The 18,088-nt window shown below is 38.9% G+C and overlaps 1 protein-coding gene across 1 annotated transcript; it reads right to left on the bottom strand.

The window, feature by feature from the left end:
* Positions 1 to 517: 517 nt before the first annotated feature.
* On the bottom strand, positions 518 to 5,567 carry LOC309804142 (uncharacterized protein C5orf46 homolog; the record flags this gene model as incomplete). Its single annotated transcript, XM_082621277.1, has 2 exons — positions 518 to 678; positions 5,498 to 5,567. The coding sequence occupies 2 exons, from the start codon at positions 5,565 to 5,567 to the stop codon at positions 539 to 541; spliced, it is 210 nt and encodes a 69-aa protein (XP_082477403.1). The 3' UTR covers positions 518 to 538.
* Positions 5,568 to 18,088: the final 12,521 nt, after the last annotated feature.

The raw sequence follows: 18,088 nt of genomic DNA, 5'->3' as shown, positions 1-18,088 counted from the left end.
TTGCCTCTGAGGAGAGATTAGCTACTGTGTCTGCTAACCCTCTTGAATTACTCAAACCAGAAAATAAAGACAGGACTCATCATACCTCTTACTAATGAGCACACCTCTACCCCCCACCTTCATCAGCAAATTACTGTGTCTGCACTGGGTGGGTCCTTTTTTCCTTTAATTTTACAGATTAGCAAACTGAGGCACTCAGGGAGGGAAAGCCTAACTCCAGATCACCCAATAAATAACACCTGTGTCAAGACCAGAACCTGGCTTTCTGTCCCTTGGTCTGGTGCTTTTCTTCCTCCCTACTCGGTCCTGAAATAAAAAATATTTTATGGAACCCCTTGTTCCATAAATTCCTTGGGAACGTGTTCACCCCAAAAGAGATCAGGGAAATTCATACAGATGAAAATATATCTTAAGGTAGGCAACAAGTTTCAATTAAAACAATACATTGGCATGCATGCAATTTTGTTTCTCATTCATTTTAATGCAATGTGGTCATTACCAACGGTGAACTGGACAAAAGCAAAGTTTGTCTCAGTGCTTACCTGGTCTTTATCATGGAGCAGACGATGAACTTCACCGTATTCTCAATGATCTCCGAGCCCAAGAGGTTTAGGAATTTTGGAAGGTCTGGTTCTAGGTTTTTGTCTGAGTCATCTGGCTTGCTATCTGGTTTGTCAACTGAAAAACAATGGAATCTCGGGGTGATTCTCAGCAAGAAGAATGGGAAGTTTCTTTCATTGTAGGGAACCCCTAGAGCTCTTTATACCCCCTCTCACTAATTATATAGCCTCATATAGTTATATTTATTGCATATCTAGTGCCTGCCTGGTTATTGTCTTCACGTGCATTATGTCATTTATTCCTGAAACCAAACAGAGCAACAGATATTGATGCTTAGGCAGACATTGGTTCTCTTTCCAGATGAGAAAACTGAAGCTCACGGAGGTTAAGTAACTTGTTCAGAGTTAAAGCAGCTAGTAAATGCCAGGGCTGGGACTGAAATGCAGATTGCTTGGTTTTAATGTATTTTTCTCATGTAATCCCTGGACCTATGGAAATGATAATAAGGAGGATGATATAATAATAGGTAGCATTTTCTGAGCACATACCTATGACAGGCAATCTACGTGCATTATCTCATTTTATTCTCACAGCAACACTATGAGGGAGGCAAAGTTATTATCCGAAATTAAAGGTAAAGAAATGGAAGTTGAGAGAGGTTTAGAAGGGGGTCAAAGTCACAGAGATGGTAAGTGGCAGAATCAGAATTCAATCCCATGTTTGCCTGGTATTAAAATCCGGGTTCTTAAGCAGTCTGTGATGAACTGCATAGTCTTTGACAGAAAAGGTATGATCTAACTACAAGTGTGTTATAAGATTGAAAGTAGTGTAATAATGATGACAAGGAGAAATTCTATCACTTGTACAGCATGTGATAGTTCTGTAAATAATGATTTTACATCTACTGTGTAAGTTTAAGCTTGACCAATCTTGTGGAGTATGCAGAGCTCACTGGACTCAGAAACTGAGAACATTAAGTGACTTGCAGAAGATCTTACAAATAGCAAGAGAAGATGGTACCGTAACTGCAGGTCTCTTACTTTTGATATTTAGTCAAGTGCCTTTTGGAATGAGGCCAAAGGTCCAGAGTGAAGTTGGTGACATGCAAGGTCCCTTGTTGGGGGGGTGGTGGCTTTGCTTAGTGGTCTAAGTGGTTTGGGAGATTAAAAGCAATGCAAGAGGGCTTCCTTGGTGGTGCAGTGGTTGGGAGTCCGCCTGCCGATGCAGGGGACATGGGTTCGTGCCCCGATCTGGGAAGATCCCACATGCCGCGGAGCGGCTGGGCCCGTGAGCCATGGCCGCTGAGCCTGCGCGTCCGGAGCCTGTGCTCCGCAACGGGAGAGGCCACAACAGTGGGAGGCCCATGTACCGCAAAAAAAAAAAAAAAAAAAAAAAAAAGCAATGCAAGAGCGGCAATTAAAGATACGAACAGCCTCCCCTTTGCACCCTGGTGCCAGGATGAAGTAGGACTTTATCTTTTAGTTTTACTGTAGCCTCACAAATAGTGTTGGCAGATTTGGTAAATAAAATTACAGGATGCCCAGTTAAAGTTGAATTTCAGATAAACAACAATACTTTTTTAGTGTAAGAATGACCCATGAAATATTTAGTACATAATTAAACGAAAAAATTGTTTATCTGAAATTCAACTTTAACTGGGTGCCCTGTATTTTTTTTTTTTTTTTTTTTTTTTTTTTCCTTTTGCGGTATGCGGGCCTCTCACTGCTGTGGCCTCTCCCGTTGCGGAGCACAGGCTCCGGATGCGCAGGCCCAGCGGCCATGGCTCACGGGCCCAGCCGCTCCGCGGCACATGGGATCCTCCCAGACCGGGGCACGAACCCGTATCCCCTGCATCGGCAGGCGGACTCTCAACCACTGCGCCACCAGGGAGGCCCTTGGGTGCCCTGTATTTTATCTGTCAATCCCACCACAAATTTTTTTTAATTAAATTAATTAATTAATTAAGTTATTTTTGGCTGTGTTGGGTCTTCATTTCTGTGCGTGGGCTTTCTCTGGTTGCAGCGAGCGGGAGCCACTCTTCATCGCGGTGCACGGGCCTCTCACTGTCACGGCCTCTCTTGTTGCGGAGCACAGGCTCCAGACGCGCAGGCTCAGTAGTTGTGGCTCACAGGCCTAGTTGCTCCGTGGCATGTGGAATCTTCCCAGACCAGGGCTCGAACCCGTGTCCCCTGCATTGGCAGGCAGATTCTCAACCACTGCGCCACCAGAGAAGCCCCCCACCACAAATTTTGACTCAAGAAGTTCCAACTGCTATACAATGTACCCCATTACTCTGAATGAAGGAGATGTAACTAGCTTTTGGTGTGGAGGCTGTCAAATTAGTGAGAAGAATTGCATTTATATTATATCCTAAAATAGAAAGTCTTAGTAAAAAACATGGCTTTCAATTCTGCAAACGTTTATTGTTTACTATGCCATTGCAGAAGATTCAATAGGAGCACTACCAGTCTGGGACTTATAACCAAGGTCAATATACTAACCACCAAGTATTCATTTACTCAGCTGTTGGTTTTTTTCATTCAACAAGTGTTTTTGAGCCTACTATTATGTACATAGCATATGCTGCTAAGAGTTAAGGCAAAAATGGACATATATGGACATGACCCTTACATAAAGCACAGGGCAACCACGGTGACCAGAATTGCTTTGTTTTCATTACATGAAGGGGAAGGAAAGAGAAGGTATATTTGTGATGCTCAGGTACTAGGATGTGCTTTCGTCACATGCCTAATCCTTATTCAGTTCAGTGATAGGATTACAGGAGAGAAAACAGATGCTCAGAGAAATTCCTAAAGTCACACATATAGAAAGTGGCTGAGCCAGGGTTTGAACTTTTATTTTTTTTTAATTTTATAGAGCATGTTCCTTATATGATGTAATACTGCCTTCAAGCAACTGTCCCCTGGAGACATTTGCCAGCTGCGAACCAGAAATTCCTTGCATGAAAAGTGAGTCCTTTTTTTCTGTGTTCTTATCTGCCTACTTGCATAACAATTTAATTTTATTATTTTTACTTTAACTTTTTATTTTAATATGATGCTAAATGCTAACTTTTCAAAATGCAAGGAGCCCTGGATTGCAGTGTGTGTGAAGAGCAAATCCTTGGCTCCAGCCTTTGGATCGCATATATAGTGAGAGGTATGAGAGTATGGTGGGTGATGTTTTGGAGTCCTATATACCTGAGTTTGATTCTGTCTTCAGCAAAAAGTTCACCATGTAACCGTGTAAACAATATTTAATTACTCTCTCAGTTTCTTATTGTCAAGATGGAAAGATTATTTATCTGTGATGTATATCATATATGTATGTATATATATGCATATCTATGTATCTCTATATCTATATTATATAAATCACTTATTGCAGTACCAGGTCTAAGGTGAGCCCACAATAAATGCTCACTGTATTATTATTACTATTGTTAATAATAGTAACAACAGAATGATTCATAGTAGCCTTTCTCTGCTAGTGCTTAAAGATACGAAAATTTTAAAATGCTGCTAAAATATTGAGAACTTTGAAAATGCTGAAAAATAATAAAAATGAAGAAATTTGACATACCAGAAACAAATTATCAAAGCCAATAGTTGAATATTTTCTCCTTTCAGTTATAATATGGGGTAGCCTTTATTTACATTAACTACCCGATTGCATTTCTTAGTCAATATAATCATAAAGTTCTGAAAAAATACAGTAATGCTGATATTTATACAGTTTTTATAGTTTACAAAGTGATTACAAAAGCATGCTCAATTTCACCTGGTGCAGTTGGTAATTATCCCATTTTATGATGAGGAAACTGAGGTTCAAAGCAGTGAACTGATTTAACCAGTTTCAGAGTTCATAAGAGACAGACCTGGGACTGGTCTCTAGTATATAAATCTCACTTTTTACTTTACCACGGTGATTACTATAGGGGTAGATGGACACAGTAGTCTCTGAGCCCATCCCTGCTGTAGCTTTGTTGGAGTGTCTGCCTGTGGGTTGTGCCAGTGGACAGTGGGTGATGGAGGGTAGGAGTTCTGCCAAGTTACATTTAGAAGAGCTCCGAAAGCTCTGTTACTATTTGTACTGTCTGTGTTTTCTGACCTATCATTCTGATTGGAGATAAGTTAAGAGCTCACTGTCTCCTGTAGACCAAAAATTAATTAGTGAGAATTCTGCATGCTGCCTTTTGGTCCTCTATGTGCTTGGAACAGACATGAAAGAAGTAGATGCTTTATAATAGAAAGAATCGAAAGACTTGGGTTTCAATCCCAGGTGTGCCACTTCTACCTGTGTCTATGCTCAAGTAACTTTCCCTCTGCAAGCTCAGTTTATTTACCTGCAAAATGGGAAATGATAAAACTGTGCATGTTTACTTATAAAGATTATGAGAATCAAATGAGATGATACATGATAACAATAACAGTTAATATTTATTGGGTGCTCATGATGGACCAGATACTTTTCCAATATGTTTTGTCTCTTTTATTTAATTTTCATGACAACTAAATGAGAAAGTTAACTATTGATATTCCCTTTTAAGTGTGAAGTGGTAGAGCAAGGCCTAGGAGTCTTATTCCAGACTCTTCGCCTTTGAATATTATTAGTTATAATCATTAAAAAATAAACACCCCCAGCTCTCAAGGAAATTATAACAGTGTCACTGTATCACATGAAGATATAAGAAAAAAAATCATTCTCAACTTCATACATTCACTGAGGATAGAGACTATAACCTAAGCACATTTGAATAAAAGTCCTACTTTCTTTTTGTTAGAAGATCTGTCTCTTGTCTCCCAGACCAGTGCTCTTTCTGCAGTGCCCAAAGTTCCCCTCTCTCTCCTTTATGTTCTGGATCCGTGCCACTGACTTCCTCTCCAGTCATGGCTAACTACTGCACAATGCATGAGCTGCGATTGCAGGTACTTACCGGCTTGGCAAGTCAGGATTAAGACAAGCAGTCCCCAGACAGTTGTCAGCCGTAGCACTGAGACAGCCATGTTTGTAGCAGTGGGTATCGATGCAGTTAAATTGTTCAGATGCACCTGAAGCCTTGCTCCATTTATAGGGATTTATAGGTGACATCATCTGCTATGGAAATCAGGTTGTTGCATAAGATATAGACACAACTTGCTTTTGGATCTCTACTAATGAGCCCTGCCCTATCTTTCAAACTAAGGATTTTACAGATAGGGAAAGAAAAACCCTCTTGGTTTTTCTAATGTGTGTTTATAAATGGCACCGGAATCATTCTTTTGGAGTTAGTTCCACTGCCAGCATTGACAATTAGGTGGGGATCAGGCAGAACTGCTTTTCAGTGCCAAGGAGCAAGCAACAACAGTTGGTGAGGCGTGCCTCCTTGCCTCCCTGTGCACTCTGCTTCCTTCCCATGCTCTGAGCTAGTGTCTTGTCTCCACCTGGGCAGGCCCATTCACACTCCCATGCCGTTGCTCATGCCCTTTATTTTTCCTGGGATAGCTTCCCTATTATCTCTCCTTGATGCATTCCTACTTATTACTCAGGCTCAGGTTCAAATGCCCCCTTCTCTGCAAAATCTCCATCATGGCCCTTCCACCCCACTCCAGATGGTTGCTCCATCACCTGCCATATCGTCCTTGACCAGTTGTCTGGGAACTAAGTACTTTAATAGCTCTCTTCTCCTTTAGCCTATAGATATGTTAAGGGCAGAGTATTTTATTCACTTTTGAATTCTCAAGGAGGCTAATATAGTGCTTGGCATTGGTCTCAGCTTTGATTTACTTCCTTGGAAAGGTTGTTCTGGTTCTCCCAGGCAGAGCTAACTGTTCTTCTTACGTACCTGATAGGTACCTGTTTAAATATCTCCACCAGTTGCCTGTAGGCTCCTTGAGGGCAAGACTATCTTTTCCGGAGTCGAATGTATATTACTCAAGGACTATTGCAAACATTAAAAAAGAGAAAAAAATAATTAAATTACTGCACTCAGTGTAAAGGAATATTGGGTTTGAGATGTTGTTATATAGCTCAGGTGTAAAATACCCTTCCTTTTGGATACAGACATTCAAGGGGATAAAATTTGGTTCAAGTCTGGATGATACTGGTTATCTTGAGGAATGCTATAATAAAACAGTTACCTGCGATGAGGACTTGGGGTGGTCCCTAAACTTACAGATTGACCAAAACTTATACATTGTGAGTGTCAGAGGGTCCTTTTAATAAATGGAGAAATTAACTGAATTGCAGAAAACGGAGGCTTGTCTGGTGTCACAGGGCAAAGGCTAGGCCCTCTTTCTCCTGGTTTAGCACTTGAAAGCCATCAGGCAGCTCTGCTTGGACCCTTCCAGGCCTCTCCAACCTATCCTCTCAAGAAGACACTGGGGCTTCCCTGGTGGCGCAGTGGTTAAGAATCTGCCTGCCAATGCAGGGGACATGGGTTTGAGCCCTGGTCTGGGAAGATCCCACATGCCACAGAGCAACTAAGCCCGTGTGTCAGAACTATTGAGCCTGAGCTCTAGAGCCCGTGAGCCACAACTACTGAGCCCACATGCCACAACTACTGAAGCCTGCACGCCTAGAGCCCGTGCTCCACAGCAAGAGAAGCCACCGCAGTGAGAAGACTGCACTCTGCAACGAAAAGTAACCCCCGCTCACTGCAACTAGAGAAAGCCCGTGTGCAGCAAGGAAGACTCGATGCAGCCAAAAATAAATAAAGAAATTTATTAAAAAAAAAAAAAAAAAAAAGAAGACGACTCTGGTCCTGTCTCTCCTATACAAAGCATTGTGATCTGGAGATAATGTTCACAGTAGGGAGATTTCAGCAAGTTAGATTTGTGCCATTAGGGTCAGTGCTTAAGACTGAGCACTGTGCTGTCCAAGGGGAAATAACATTCAAGTTAGCCCTACCATGGACCCTGACATGTGGCTGTATTTGCCTGAGAGAGGCCAAAAATACCTTTTACTTCGCACAAGCTTCGAGTCCTCAGGGCTTAATCAGCCCAGAAGGGGGTATATTTTTCTAATTCACCACAAAAACACTGTACAGGCAAGCAAAGCTTCTGGATGTTACAACCTATGAGAGAAGCCTGCTGACTTCTCACAGATATCAGCTAAATGGGGTATGCAGACAAGTCCTGAATCAGCTTCTTTCAGTGGTCTGGTGTCAAGGAAATAGCATCATCCTGAGGGGCAGGATAGCTGGCTTCTATTCCTGTCAGTACCCCTGATTAAATACTCTCCAGGCCTGACATTGTTTTCTCTGCTGTGTTCTTATCACTTCCCTTCTTTTGGTTGATTCCTTTTAGCTTCAGGTTTCAGCTAAAATGTCTCTCTCTCTTTTTTTTTTTTGCGGTATGTGGGCCTCACACTGTTGTGGCCTCTCCCGTTGCGGAGCACAGGCTCTGGACACGCAGGCTCAACGGCCATGGCTCACGGGCCCAGCCGCTCCGCGGCATGTGGGATCTTCCCAGACCGGGGCACGAACCCGTGTCCCCTGCATTGGCAGGCGGGCTCTCAACCACTGCGCCACCAGGGAAGCCCCTCTCTCTCTTTTTTTTTTTTTTTGGTGAAAACTTCTGTGACCCTCTAATCCAACTCAGATCCCTCTATTATAATCTTTTATACACTCTGTATTCTTTCTTCTTAGCACTTAAATATTATATTTTTGTTTGATTATTTAATGTCTCTCTTCCCAAGAAATGTTAAAATCTGGTCTATGTTGTGCACTGAGATAGCTCTGGTTTCTAGGATAGTGCCTTACATATAAAAGATACCCATCAATATGTACTAAATAAATGAGTTAATAAATAATTTTCAGAAGAGAAGCATGGACTCATGTAATAGTTCTATCAGTTATTATCTTTGTAACTCTGGCAAATGGCTGACACCACTCTAAGTCTCAGATTCCTCATCTGTAAAACTGAAACATAATTTCCCACCTAGTTATCTGCACTGTCTTAAGGACATAGGAGATAGCAGATAAAATGCCTGATAAAATGTAGAGAACCTTTAATGTGTGCCATGTCAAAAGCAGTCAAGAACTTGTGACTTACCCTCCATTGGCATAAGCAAATGAATTTGACTTTAGGTAGAGGAGAAACTGGGATTATGAAAGACAATTTTACCCAAGCTAGGAAGAGGAAATGAGTACCTTATTTCAGAATGCCATTCTAGTTTGGCAAGAGGCTATGAACATAAAATGAATATAGCATGCTGTAATTCCGATGAACATTTCCATGTGTAACTGAAAGTCATCAGAGTTCTTTCTTCAGGTAGGAAATACTTGTAGTCTGATTTGGAAATCTCATAGCCAGATCTTGATGTGTGTGTTAGTGGTTGAGCTTTGGAATCAGACAACTGAGTTTAAGTTTCAGATTGCCACTTACAAGTTGTGTATCTATGTGATCTTAGAAATAGTTCCTAATTTCTTTATGCCTTGGATCCAATGTCTACAAAATAGGAATAATGCTATCTCTCAGGGTTGTTATGAGGACTGGATGAAAAACACATGCAAACAACACAGTATCTTGTATATACTAAGCAAAAATTAAACGGTAAACTTGCTTTTCTATTCTATTCTATCCTATCCTATCCTACCCTATCCTGTTCTACCCTGTTCTACCTTGGATTGTCCCAGAGGAGGGAGTGAGAGTTAGTCATGCAAGCAGCATTAGGGATGATGATAATAATAATAATAATAGTAGTAGTAATAGTAATAGTAGTAGGCTAATGTTAACTCTGACCAGGAGTCAAACTAGATGAAATATATCAACAAAGCTATTGAGAGGCTGCCATTATTATCCTAATTTCATATAAGGAAATTCAAGCTTGGAGAAGTTAAATAATTTGCCTAGCATTACAAATCACGTATGAGCCAGAACAAGGAATTGAACTCAAGGACATGTGACTTCAGAGTTTGTGCTCTTTTCTTTTTAATTAATTTTTATTGGAATATAGTTGATTTACAATGTTGTATTAGTTTCTGCTGTACAGGAAAGTGGATCAGTTATACATAATACATATATCGACTCTTTTTTAGATTCTTTTCCCATATAGGTCATTACAGAGTATTGAGTAAGGTTTCCTGTCAAAGTCTGTGCTCTTAACTATTAACTTATTTGCACCGGCACATGCTCAGTGCTGTAACTGGCGGAAAGTCTGGGTCACGCAATGAACCCTGCAGTCACCGGCCTGTTTGTGCACAGATCCATCTGTATCTGGTCTGTTTTCCCCATTTGTCTCAAGATTTCCCATTGACCTGCATCATTCACCTGTGTTTGAGCTCAGTTTGATCTATCAAAGGTGCAGGGTACAGAGCGCCTTCTCGATCCTTGGCAGAAAGTGAACTGAAGTTAAGGCTACAGAACTAAATACAGGACGCATCATGAAATTTGAATTTCAGATAATCAGTGAGTAATTTTTTAAGTATAAGTATGTCCCAAACATTTCACAGGACATACTTTACTAAAAGAACTTTTGTTGGTTAGCTGAAATTTAAACTTAACTGGGCATCCTGTAGTTTTGTTTGCTGAATCTGGCAACCCTTCCTGGAGAGGCCCTCATCAATGTTTTCTTACTTTGAACCTCAGATCAGAGAGTAAAAGACAGGACTGAGGGGGAGGATCAAAGAAATGATTAAAAGGTAGTATGTGAGAGGTTAAAATCATATATGGAAAGTGGAAGTTACTGAAAAGCCCCAGTTCCTCTTTAATATCACATCTGGGGCATATTTCACACCTGTATTCCTCATAAGAAAATCATTAGCCCCTCTCTTGTTCTTGGTTCACTCTACCTAAAGTTTCAGACCAGCCCTGGAAGGGATGCACGTGGCTGCAGGAAGAGCTTCCATTCCCATGGTATCCATATGCTGAGGAGTATAGTCTTTGCCACCCTAATCACCTTTCTACACCTACGTTTTAACTTATTCAAGCCTCATGCCACCCATCAACTCAATTTCTTATTCAGTGGACACATCTTGAGCTTTCACTGTTTGCCAGGTGCTCTGCTAGGCACCAGGGACAAAAATAATGCAAAACACCAGTCCCTGACCTCGCCTTTGTTGAGGAGGTGAACGAGTAACCAAACAATTGCAATATAAATATGAGAAACGCTGATGGAAGTATGAACAGATTCCTATGGAAGACTATCAGGGAGTGGTAACATTGCCTGGGGAGGAAATCATGGGGGTATCATTTGTTTGGAGCCTGGAAAAGTGGGTTTGTAGGTGTTCACTATGCAAGCAAGGTATGGAGAAGACTCCTTGGTGGGAGGAATGGCATCTGCAAAGGCACAGAGGCATGGAAGAGTGAGCATATTTCTAAGAATGACCCCTCAAATTCCTGAGTTTTGATATTAGTAGTGAAAATTAAAGTGAACTAACTGAATCTTGAAATTCGTTTTAATTAATGAACATGCTAGGAAGAGATAATAGAGAGAGAGAAAGGGAGAAGAGGAAACAGAGAACACTGGGGGGGAAGTAAGAAATCACAAATCACTTAAGTATTAGAGCTCAGAGTCAGCTTCTCCCCTGCTCTTGTTTCCCTGTTCCAATCTTAGATAAGCATATTGCCATCCATCCAATTACCTGAAGTACAAATTTTCTTTAACTCTTTTTTCACCACAGAACCTGTTTGCTCACAAAGTCCTATCAATTCTCCACTCAAATAGCCTTCAGCTTTATCAAATTCTCTTCATTTCCACATAGTGTCATAGTTTGGGCCATTGTCTTGACTATCGCAATAGTAGTCCAGTCTTCCTGATGTATGTCTCCCCCATCTCCTAAACATTGCTGTCATTTAATCTTTCTCAAACATAATTATGTTTACATCTTCTGTCATTTCCCATCTCTAATAATTTCCATGCCTCCTTACTGTGTATACCTAAAGCCCTTCATGTTTTACTCTCAATCAATAGTTCCAGTTTTTTCTTAGTTGTAGTATAGAATAAGTCTTAGAGCACAGGGTCTACAGTTTGATGGCCTGGATTCCATTTCTGATTTCATCAGGGTTAGTATTTGCCTGGCATGTATGGAATGCTCACACTGTTTGTTTATATTGGGTCCACTATGAAGGGTCAGTATTTGTATTCTCATTGTTATATAGTACAATATCCTCCCAGTCCTTTACAGTGTGATTTGGCAAGTTGGTGATACTCTTCTAACTTCAGTTCTCCTTCTTCATTATGAAAATAACAAGAGTGGCAGCCTCATAAAAATTTTATAGCATAAATGAGATCATGCTACCAAAAAACTTAGCACAGTGTGGGTCTAATACATGTTACTATTTGCATTATAACTTCCCACCACTCTCTGAGCACATGACTTCCCCTCCTACTTTACTAGGCATACCTCCAGACTGTTTCTTATTCTATCACCCTGTTAGTTTTGCATGGATTATCCAACCCACATCAACTCAACTTCAAATATTACATCCTTCAGAAAAACATCATGGTCACATCCCTGACCTAACCCATGGCAGAATTCACCACTTCTGCTGTGGGCCCACACTGCACACACCCCTATTGTAGCATGTATTGCATTGAATCATAAGTTATTGCTTTATTTCTGACACCTTCATTAAGCTACAAGTTCCTCAAGTGCGGGCCATGCCTTATTTGTCTTCAAATACCATTCGCCCACAGCCATGACTCGCAGGTAGACAGTGATGAATAAATGCAGTGAATGTTCAATGGATGCTCATTAAATGTGTAAATGGACGTTTGGAGTCAGTGGCAGAGGTGATTCATGAGCCCCACTGGAATGAGAGCCAAAACTCAGACTAACAGACCAGGTCTAAACAAGGAAGGTTAGTTAAGAGTCTAGTCGCTTTTGTTTTTCTAGCAGCTAGAGCTACGGGCGAGGGTGGAGGCAACATTCCAGAAGAGGTACTTGGTCATGCCTTTGGCACATGGGATGGAATGATGGGGAGTTAACAAAAAATTAAGCATAAATTAATCACATGGAAATAGTGACTTTCCCCCAAATTATGAAGACCCTAGCACTAAATTCACAGTGTAAAAGTTTCTATGCCAGTCATATATAATTTATCTTTGCCAGATCAGGGTATAATAATACTTAAATCACAAGGTTTTTCTGGTATCAAATGAGGTAGTGGATACAGAATTGATTTGAAAACTATAAATTGTCAAACTATAAATAGAAGAAAAACTGTGATTAATTAAAGGAGGCATGTCTACTGAGTCAATAATGAAGATAGGGACTTCCCTGGTGGTCCAGTGAGTAAGACTCCATGCTCCCAATGCAGGGGGCCCAGGTTCGATCCCTGGTCAGGGAACTGAGATCCCACATGCTGTGGGGCAACTAAGCCTGTGTACCACAACTACTGAGCCCACGCGCCTCAACTAGAGAGCCCGTGTGCCACAAACTACAGAGCCCATGCTCTCTGGAGCTTGTGCGCCACAACTACAGAGCCCACACACTCTGGAGCCCGCACACCACAACTAGAAAGAGAAAACCCTTACACCACAACTAGAGAGAAGCCCATGGGCTGCAATGAAGAGCCCGTGTCCTGCAACAAAAGATCCCACATGTCGCAACGAAGACCCATTGTAGCCAAAATAATAATAATGAAGATAAAAATAGATCCATAAGAAATACTCATTTAATCTAAAAGGCAAAAAGTAGGCGAAAAGAACAAATAGATGGGATCAAAAGAAAACATCTCACAACATTGTAGATTTTAACACAGCCATATTAATAAATTATATTAAATGTAAACAATATAAACCCATAAAAATAAGACAGAGATTGTCAGACTACACCGTATACAGAAACTCACTTTAAATATAAAGACATAGATGAGAATAAGTGAATGCAAAAACATATATCATCAAATGCTAATCAAAAGAAGCCTGTAGTGGTTATATTAATATCAGAAAATGTGGTATTCAGATCAAGGAATATTACCAGAGACAGAGTCATTACATAATCATAAAGGAATCAATTCCTTAAGAATATAAATAATCTTGTATGTGTATGCAGCTAACAATTGAGCCTCAAAATCTATGTAGCAAAAACTGACAGACAAGAAAAGATAAATAAACAAGTCCACAATTACAGATAAAGGCTTCAAAACTAGTCTCTCAGTGGTTGGTAGAACAAGATAGAAAATCAGGAAAGATACAAAAAGCCTGAATACCACTATTAACCAAATTGACCTAAATTACATTATAAAGTATGCTACCTAATACAGTGGAATACACAGTTTTTTGTTTGCAAAGGAAACATTGTTCAAGATAGACTTTATGGATCATTAAATAAGCCTCACATGTTCAAGACAGACTTTATTGGATCATTAAATAAGCCTCACACATTTAAGAGAATTGAAATAATACAAAGTATATTTTTTACTATAATGGAATCAAACTAGAAATCAAAAAATCAGGTATGTCAAAAGTTCTTAAATATTTGGAAATTAAATTTTAAAAGTCTTAAATAATCCATGGATCAAAGAGGATGCCCCAAGAGATACTGAAACATATTTTGAATTGGATTAAAAAACTATTTACAAAAGCCAGGACATGGAAGCAAGCTAAATGTCCATCAATGGAGGAATGGATAAAGAACATGTGGTACATATATACAATGGAATATTACTCAGCCATAAAAAGAACAAAATAATGCCATTTGCAGCAGCATGGATGGACTTAGAGATTGTCATACTGAGTGAAGTAAGTCAGACAGAGAAAGACAAATATCATATGATATTGCTTATATGTGGAATCTTAAAAAAAAGGGTACAAATGAACTTATTTACAGAACAGGAGTCACAGATGTAGAAAACAAACATATGGTTACCAGGGGATAAAGGGGGAGGGATGAATTGGGAGATTGGGACTGACATATATACACTACTATATATAAAATAGGTAACTGATAAGAACCTGCTGTATAGCAAAGGGATCTCTACTCAATGCTCTGTAATGGCCTATATGGGAAAAGAATCTAAAAAAAGAAGAGTGGATATATGTATATGTATAACTGATCCACTTTGCTGTACACCTGAAACTAAACATTGTAAATCAACTATATTCCAATAAAAATTAAAAATATATATATATGAAAACTTATGAGAGCAGCTAATGCAGAGCTTAGCAGTGAATTTATAGCGTTAAAGACCTATATTAAAAGAGAAGAAAATCAATGACTTCACCTTCTACCTTAAGAAACTAGAAAAAGATCAAGATAAACTCAAATGGAAGAAATAACTATAATGATAAGAACATGAATCAATTAAATTGAGAAAGAGAAAAATCAGTAAAACCAGAATCTGGCCCTTTGAAAATACAATAAAATTGATAAATATCTGGGCACACTTGCCAATCAGAGAGATAGAGAGAGAAATTAAAGACACAAATTACCAATATCAGGATTGGAGAGGGGATATCATTATAGACTGTACAGTTATTAAAAATAATAAGAAATGATATGAATGACTCTAGGCCCATAGATATAACTTAGATGAAATGGATACATTCCTTGACACAAACTGAAGAAGGTCATTCACGAATAAATTGCTAATTTGAATAGTTTCATATCTATTAAAGAATAAAATTCATAATTTAAAACTTTCCAATAGAAGAAACTCCAGGATAAGATAATTTCACTAGTAAATTCTTATCAGGGAACAAATAATAATGGATCTACAGAACACTCATTCAGCATGTAGAAGAGGAGGGAACTGATCCCCACTAATTGTTTTAAGAGATTTATTGAGATATATTACACATACCATACAAATCAACCATTTAAAGTGCACAGTTCAATCTTTTTTAGTGTATTAATGGAGTTGTCATACCAATTTTATCATTTTTTCATTGCCCACCCAAAGAAACCTATACCTGTTAGTAGCCACTCCTCGTCTCTCCCTAATCCTTCCCCCTCCAGCCCTAGGCAGTGATTAATCTGCTTTTGGTCTCTATAGATTTGCCTGTAATGGACATTTCAAATAAATGTAACCATACAGCGTGTGGCCTTTTGTGCCAAGCTTCTTTCATTAGCATAATGTTTTCAAGGTTCAGTTACATTGTAGCCTGTATCACACTTCATTCATTTTTATTACCCAATAATATTCAAAGTATGGATATACTGAATTTTATTTATCCATTCATCAGTTGATAGAAATATGGATTGTTTCCACTATTTGGCCATTATGGATAATGCTGCTATGAATATTCTTGTACAAGTGCTTAAATGGATGTATGTTTTTATTTCTCATAAGTATATACATAGGTAGGAGTGGAACTGCTGGGTCATATGCTAACTGTGTGTTTAATCTTTTGAGGAATTGCCATACTCTTCCAAAACAGCTACACTATTTTACATTCTCACTAGCAGTGTATGAGTTTTTCCATTTCATAACCAACCCTTGTTACTGTCTTTTTGATTCTAGCCACCCTAGTAGGTGCAAAGTAGTATATAATTTTGATTTTGATATGCATTTCCTTAATAGCTTAATACTAAGCATCTTTCATTTTGCTTATTGGCCCTTTCATTTTATGAGACCAATATTGCCCTGCTACCAAAATCAGAAAATGAAACTACAAGACAAGAAAATTACAGATCAATATCCCTCAGAAACATAAACATAAAAACCCCAAAGAAAGTACTAGCAGATCAAGTAAGTTAGGCTTATAACTGGAATGCAATTTGAAAATCAATAAATGCAATTTATCATGTGGCTAGATTAAAGTAGAAAACCCATGTAATCATCTCGATAGATATAAAAATCATTTAACAAAAAATTCCATACTCATTATATGCATATACCTCTCAACAAACCAAGAATAAAAGGGAAATTCCTCAACTTGATAAAGAGTATCTATAAAATATCCACAGCTAACTTCATGTTTAATATTGAAAGATGAATGATTTCCCCCTTAGATCAGGAACAAAATACAGATATACTCTGTCATTACTTCTTTTTGATATTGCATTGGAAGTCCTTACCAGTGCAGTACAGCAAGAAAAAGAGTTAAAAGGCATACTGATTGGAAAGGAAGAAATAAAATTGTTTCTATTCGAAGACATGACTGTCTATGTAGGGAATCCTAAATAAACTACAAAAATGCTCTTAGAACTGGTAAGTGAATTTAATAAGATTGCAGGGCACAAGACTAAGGTACAAAAGTCAATTGGATGTTTCTGTGCTTGCAAAGAACAAATAGAAGTTGAAATTAAACTATATAATTTCTAATAGCACTATAAATGGGCATGAGGGAATTTTCAGGGTGATGGACATTTTATGCCATGGGGAAGGTTTTAGTTATATTTTTTTTTGTTTGGTACAACTCACAGAACTTCATGTTAAAAAGGGTAAATTTAAACCGTGTGTAAATTATACCTTAATATTTTACTGTAAGTAAATTATATACAAATCAAGAAAAAGAAACAAATATTATAGTAGCCTTGTGGATGGTGGAGGTAATCGGAGAGGCTGGGATGTATAGTGGGGTGGTGGCTTACATTTGTACTCCAGCTATGCAGCTAACTTGTTTTTCCCCTTTTGGGGCCCAAGTTTCTCCGTTTTTCCAATGAAAATGTTGAATGGGATAATGACTAGAATAAAATGCCTTCTAGTCTTGGCATTCTCTGATGACTGAAGAGGTGATTTCTCTAGTTGCTTTGTATTCCCTCAGTCTTTGAGACCAGGCACTTTGGTTGAGGTTTGGGTTGGGCTCACGTTCTGAGCCATTACCATACAGTACAGGTAGGTGTGTGTTGGGGATGTCTAGGGCTGGAGTTAATCTGGCCACCACTATGTATCCTTCATAGCCTTCCTTTACCAAGTTGTTAATGGCTGAGCTGTGAACAGGTACCATCAGTATTTCCCCAGAGCCTTGGGATAAACAAAACAAAGCCAAACATCTGTCTTGCACACTGCTAGGCATCCTGCTATCTGCCTTTCTTGATAGAAGAGTTCAATACAGTTTAGGAAGATTAATTCCTATTCCTAAGGCCCTCTCCCATGTGAGAACTCATAAAGGCTTAAATGCCTTTCTAAGGAATTAATTCTATTCAGTTGACAGCAGAGATCCCTCAGTGTTTCTGGAGTGAGTGTGAGCCATGGTCAGACAGTCATCTTGGCCCATTATTCTGGAAGTGGTATGAGACGCAGCACAAGCAGTACTGAGGGTTTATAGTGATAAGACATCTACATTAAAAAAAGAGAAAGATCTCAAATAAACAACATAACTTTAACCTCAAGGAACCAGAAGAAAAGAAGAACGAACTGAGACCAAAATTTAGCAAAAGGAAAAAGTCGAGCAGTAATAAATTACATATAGAATAAAAAATAGAAAAAAAAATCAGCAAACTAAGAGCTTCTTTTTTTAAAGAAAAACAATGGACAAATCCTTAGCTAGACTAAGAAGAAAAAAGAGAGAGAAGACTCAAATAAAATCAAGAATGAAAGAAGAGATATTACAATGGATGCCTCAGTAAAAATAAAAAGGATCTTAAGAGACTATTATGAACAAATATAAGCCAACAAACTGGATAACCTAGAAGAAATGGATAAATTCCTAGAAA

The sequence above is a fragment of the Mesoplodon mirus genome (assembly GCF_964341445.2).
Source record: "Mesoplodon mirus genome assembly, chromosome: 5".
Taxonomy (NCBI): domain Eukaryota; kingdom Metazoa; phylum Chordata; class Mammalia; order Artiodactyla; family Ziphiidae; genus Mesoplodon; species Mesoplodon mirus.
This window is presented reverse-complemented; position numbering and strand designations above follow the sequence as displayed.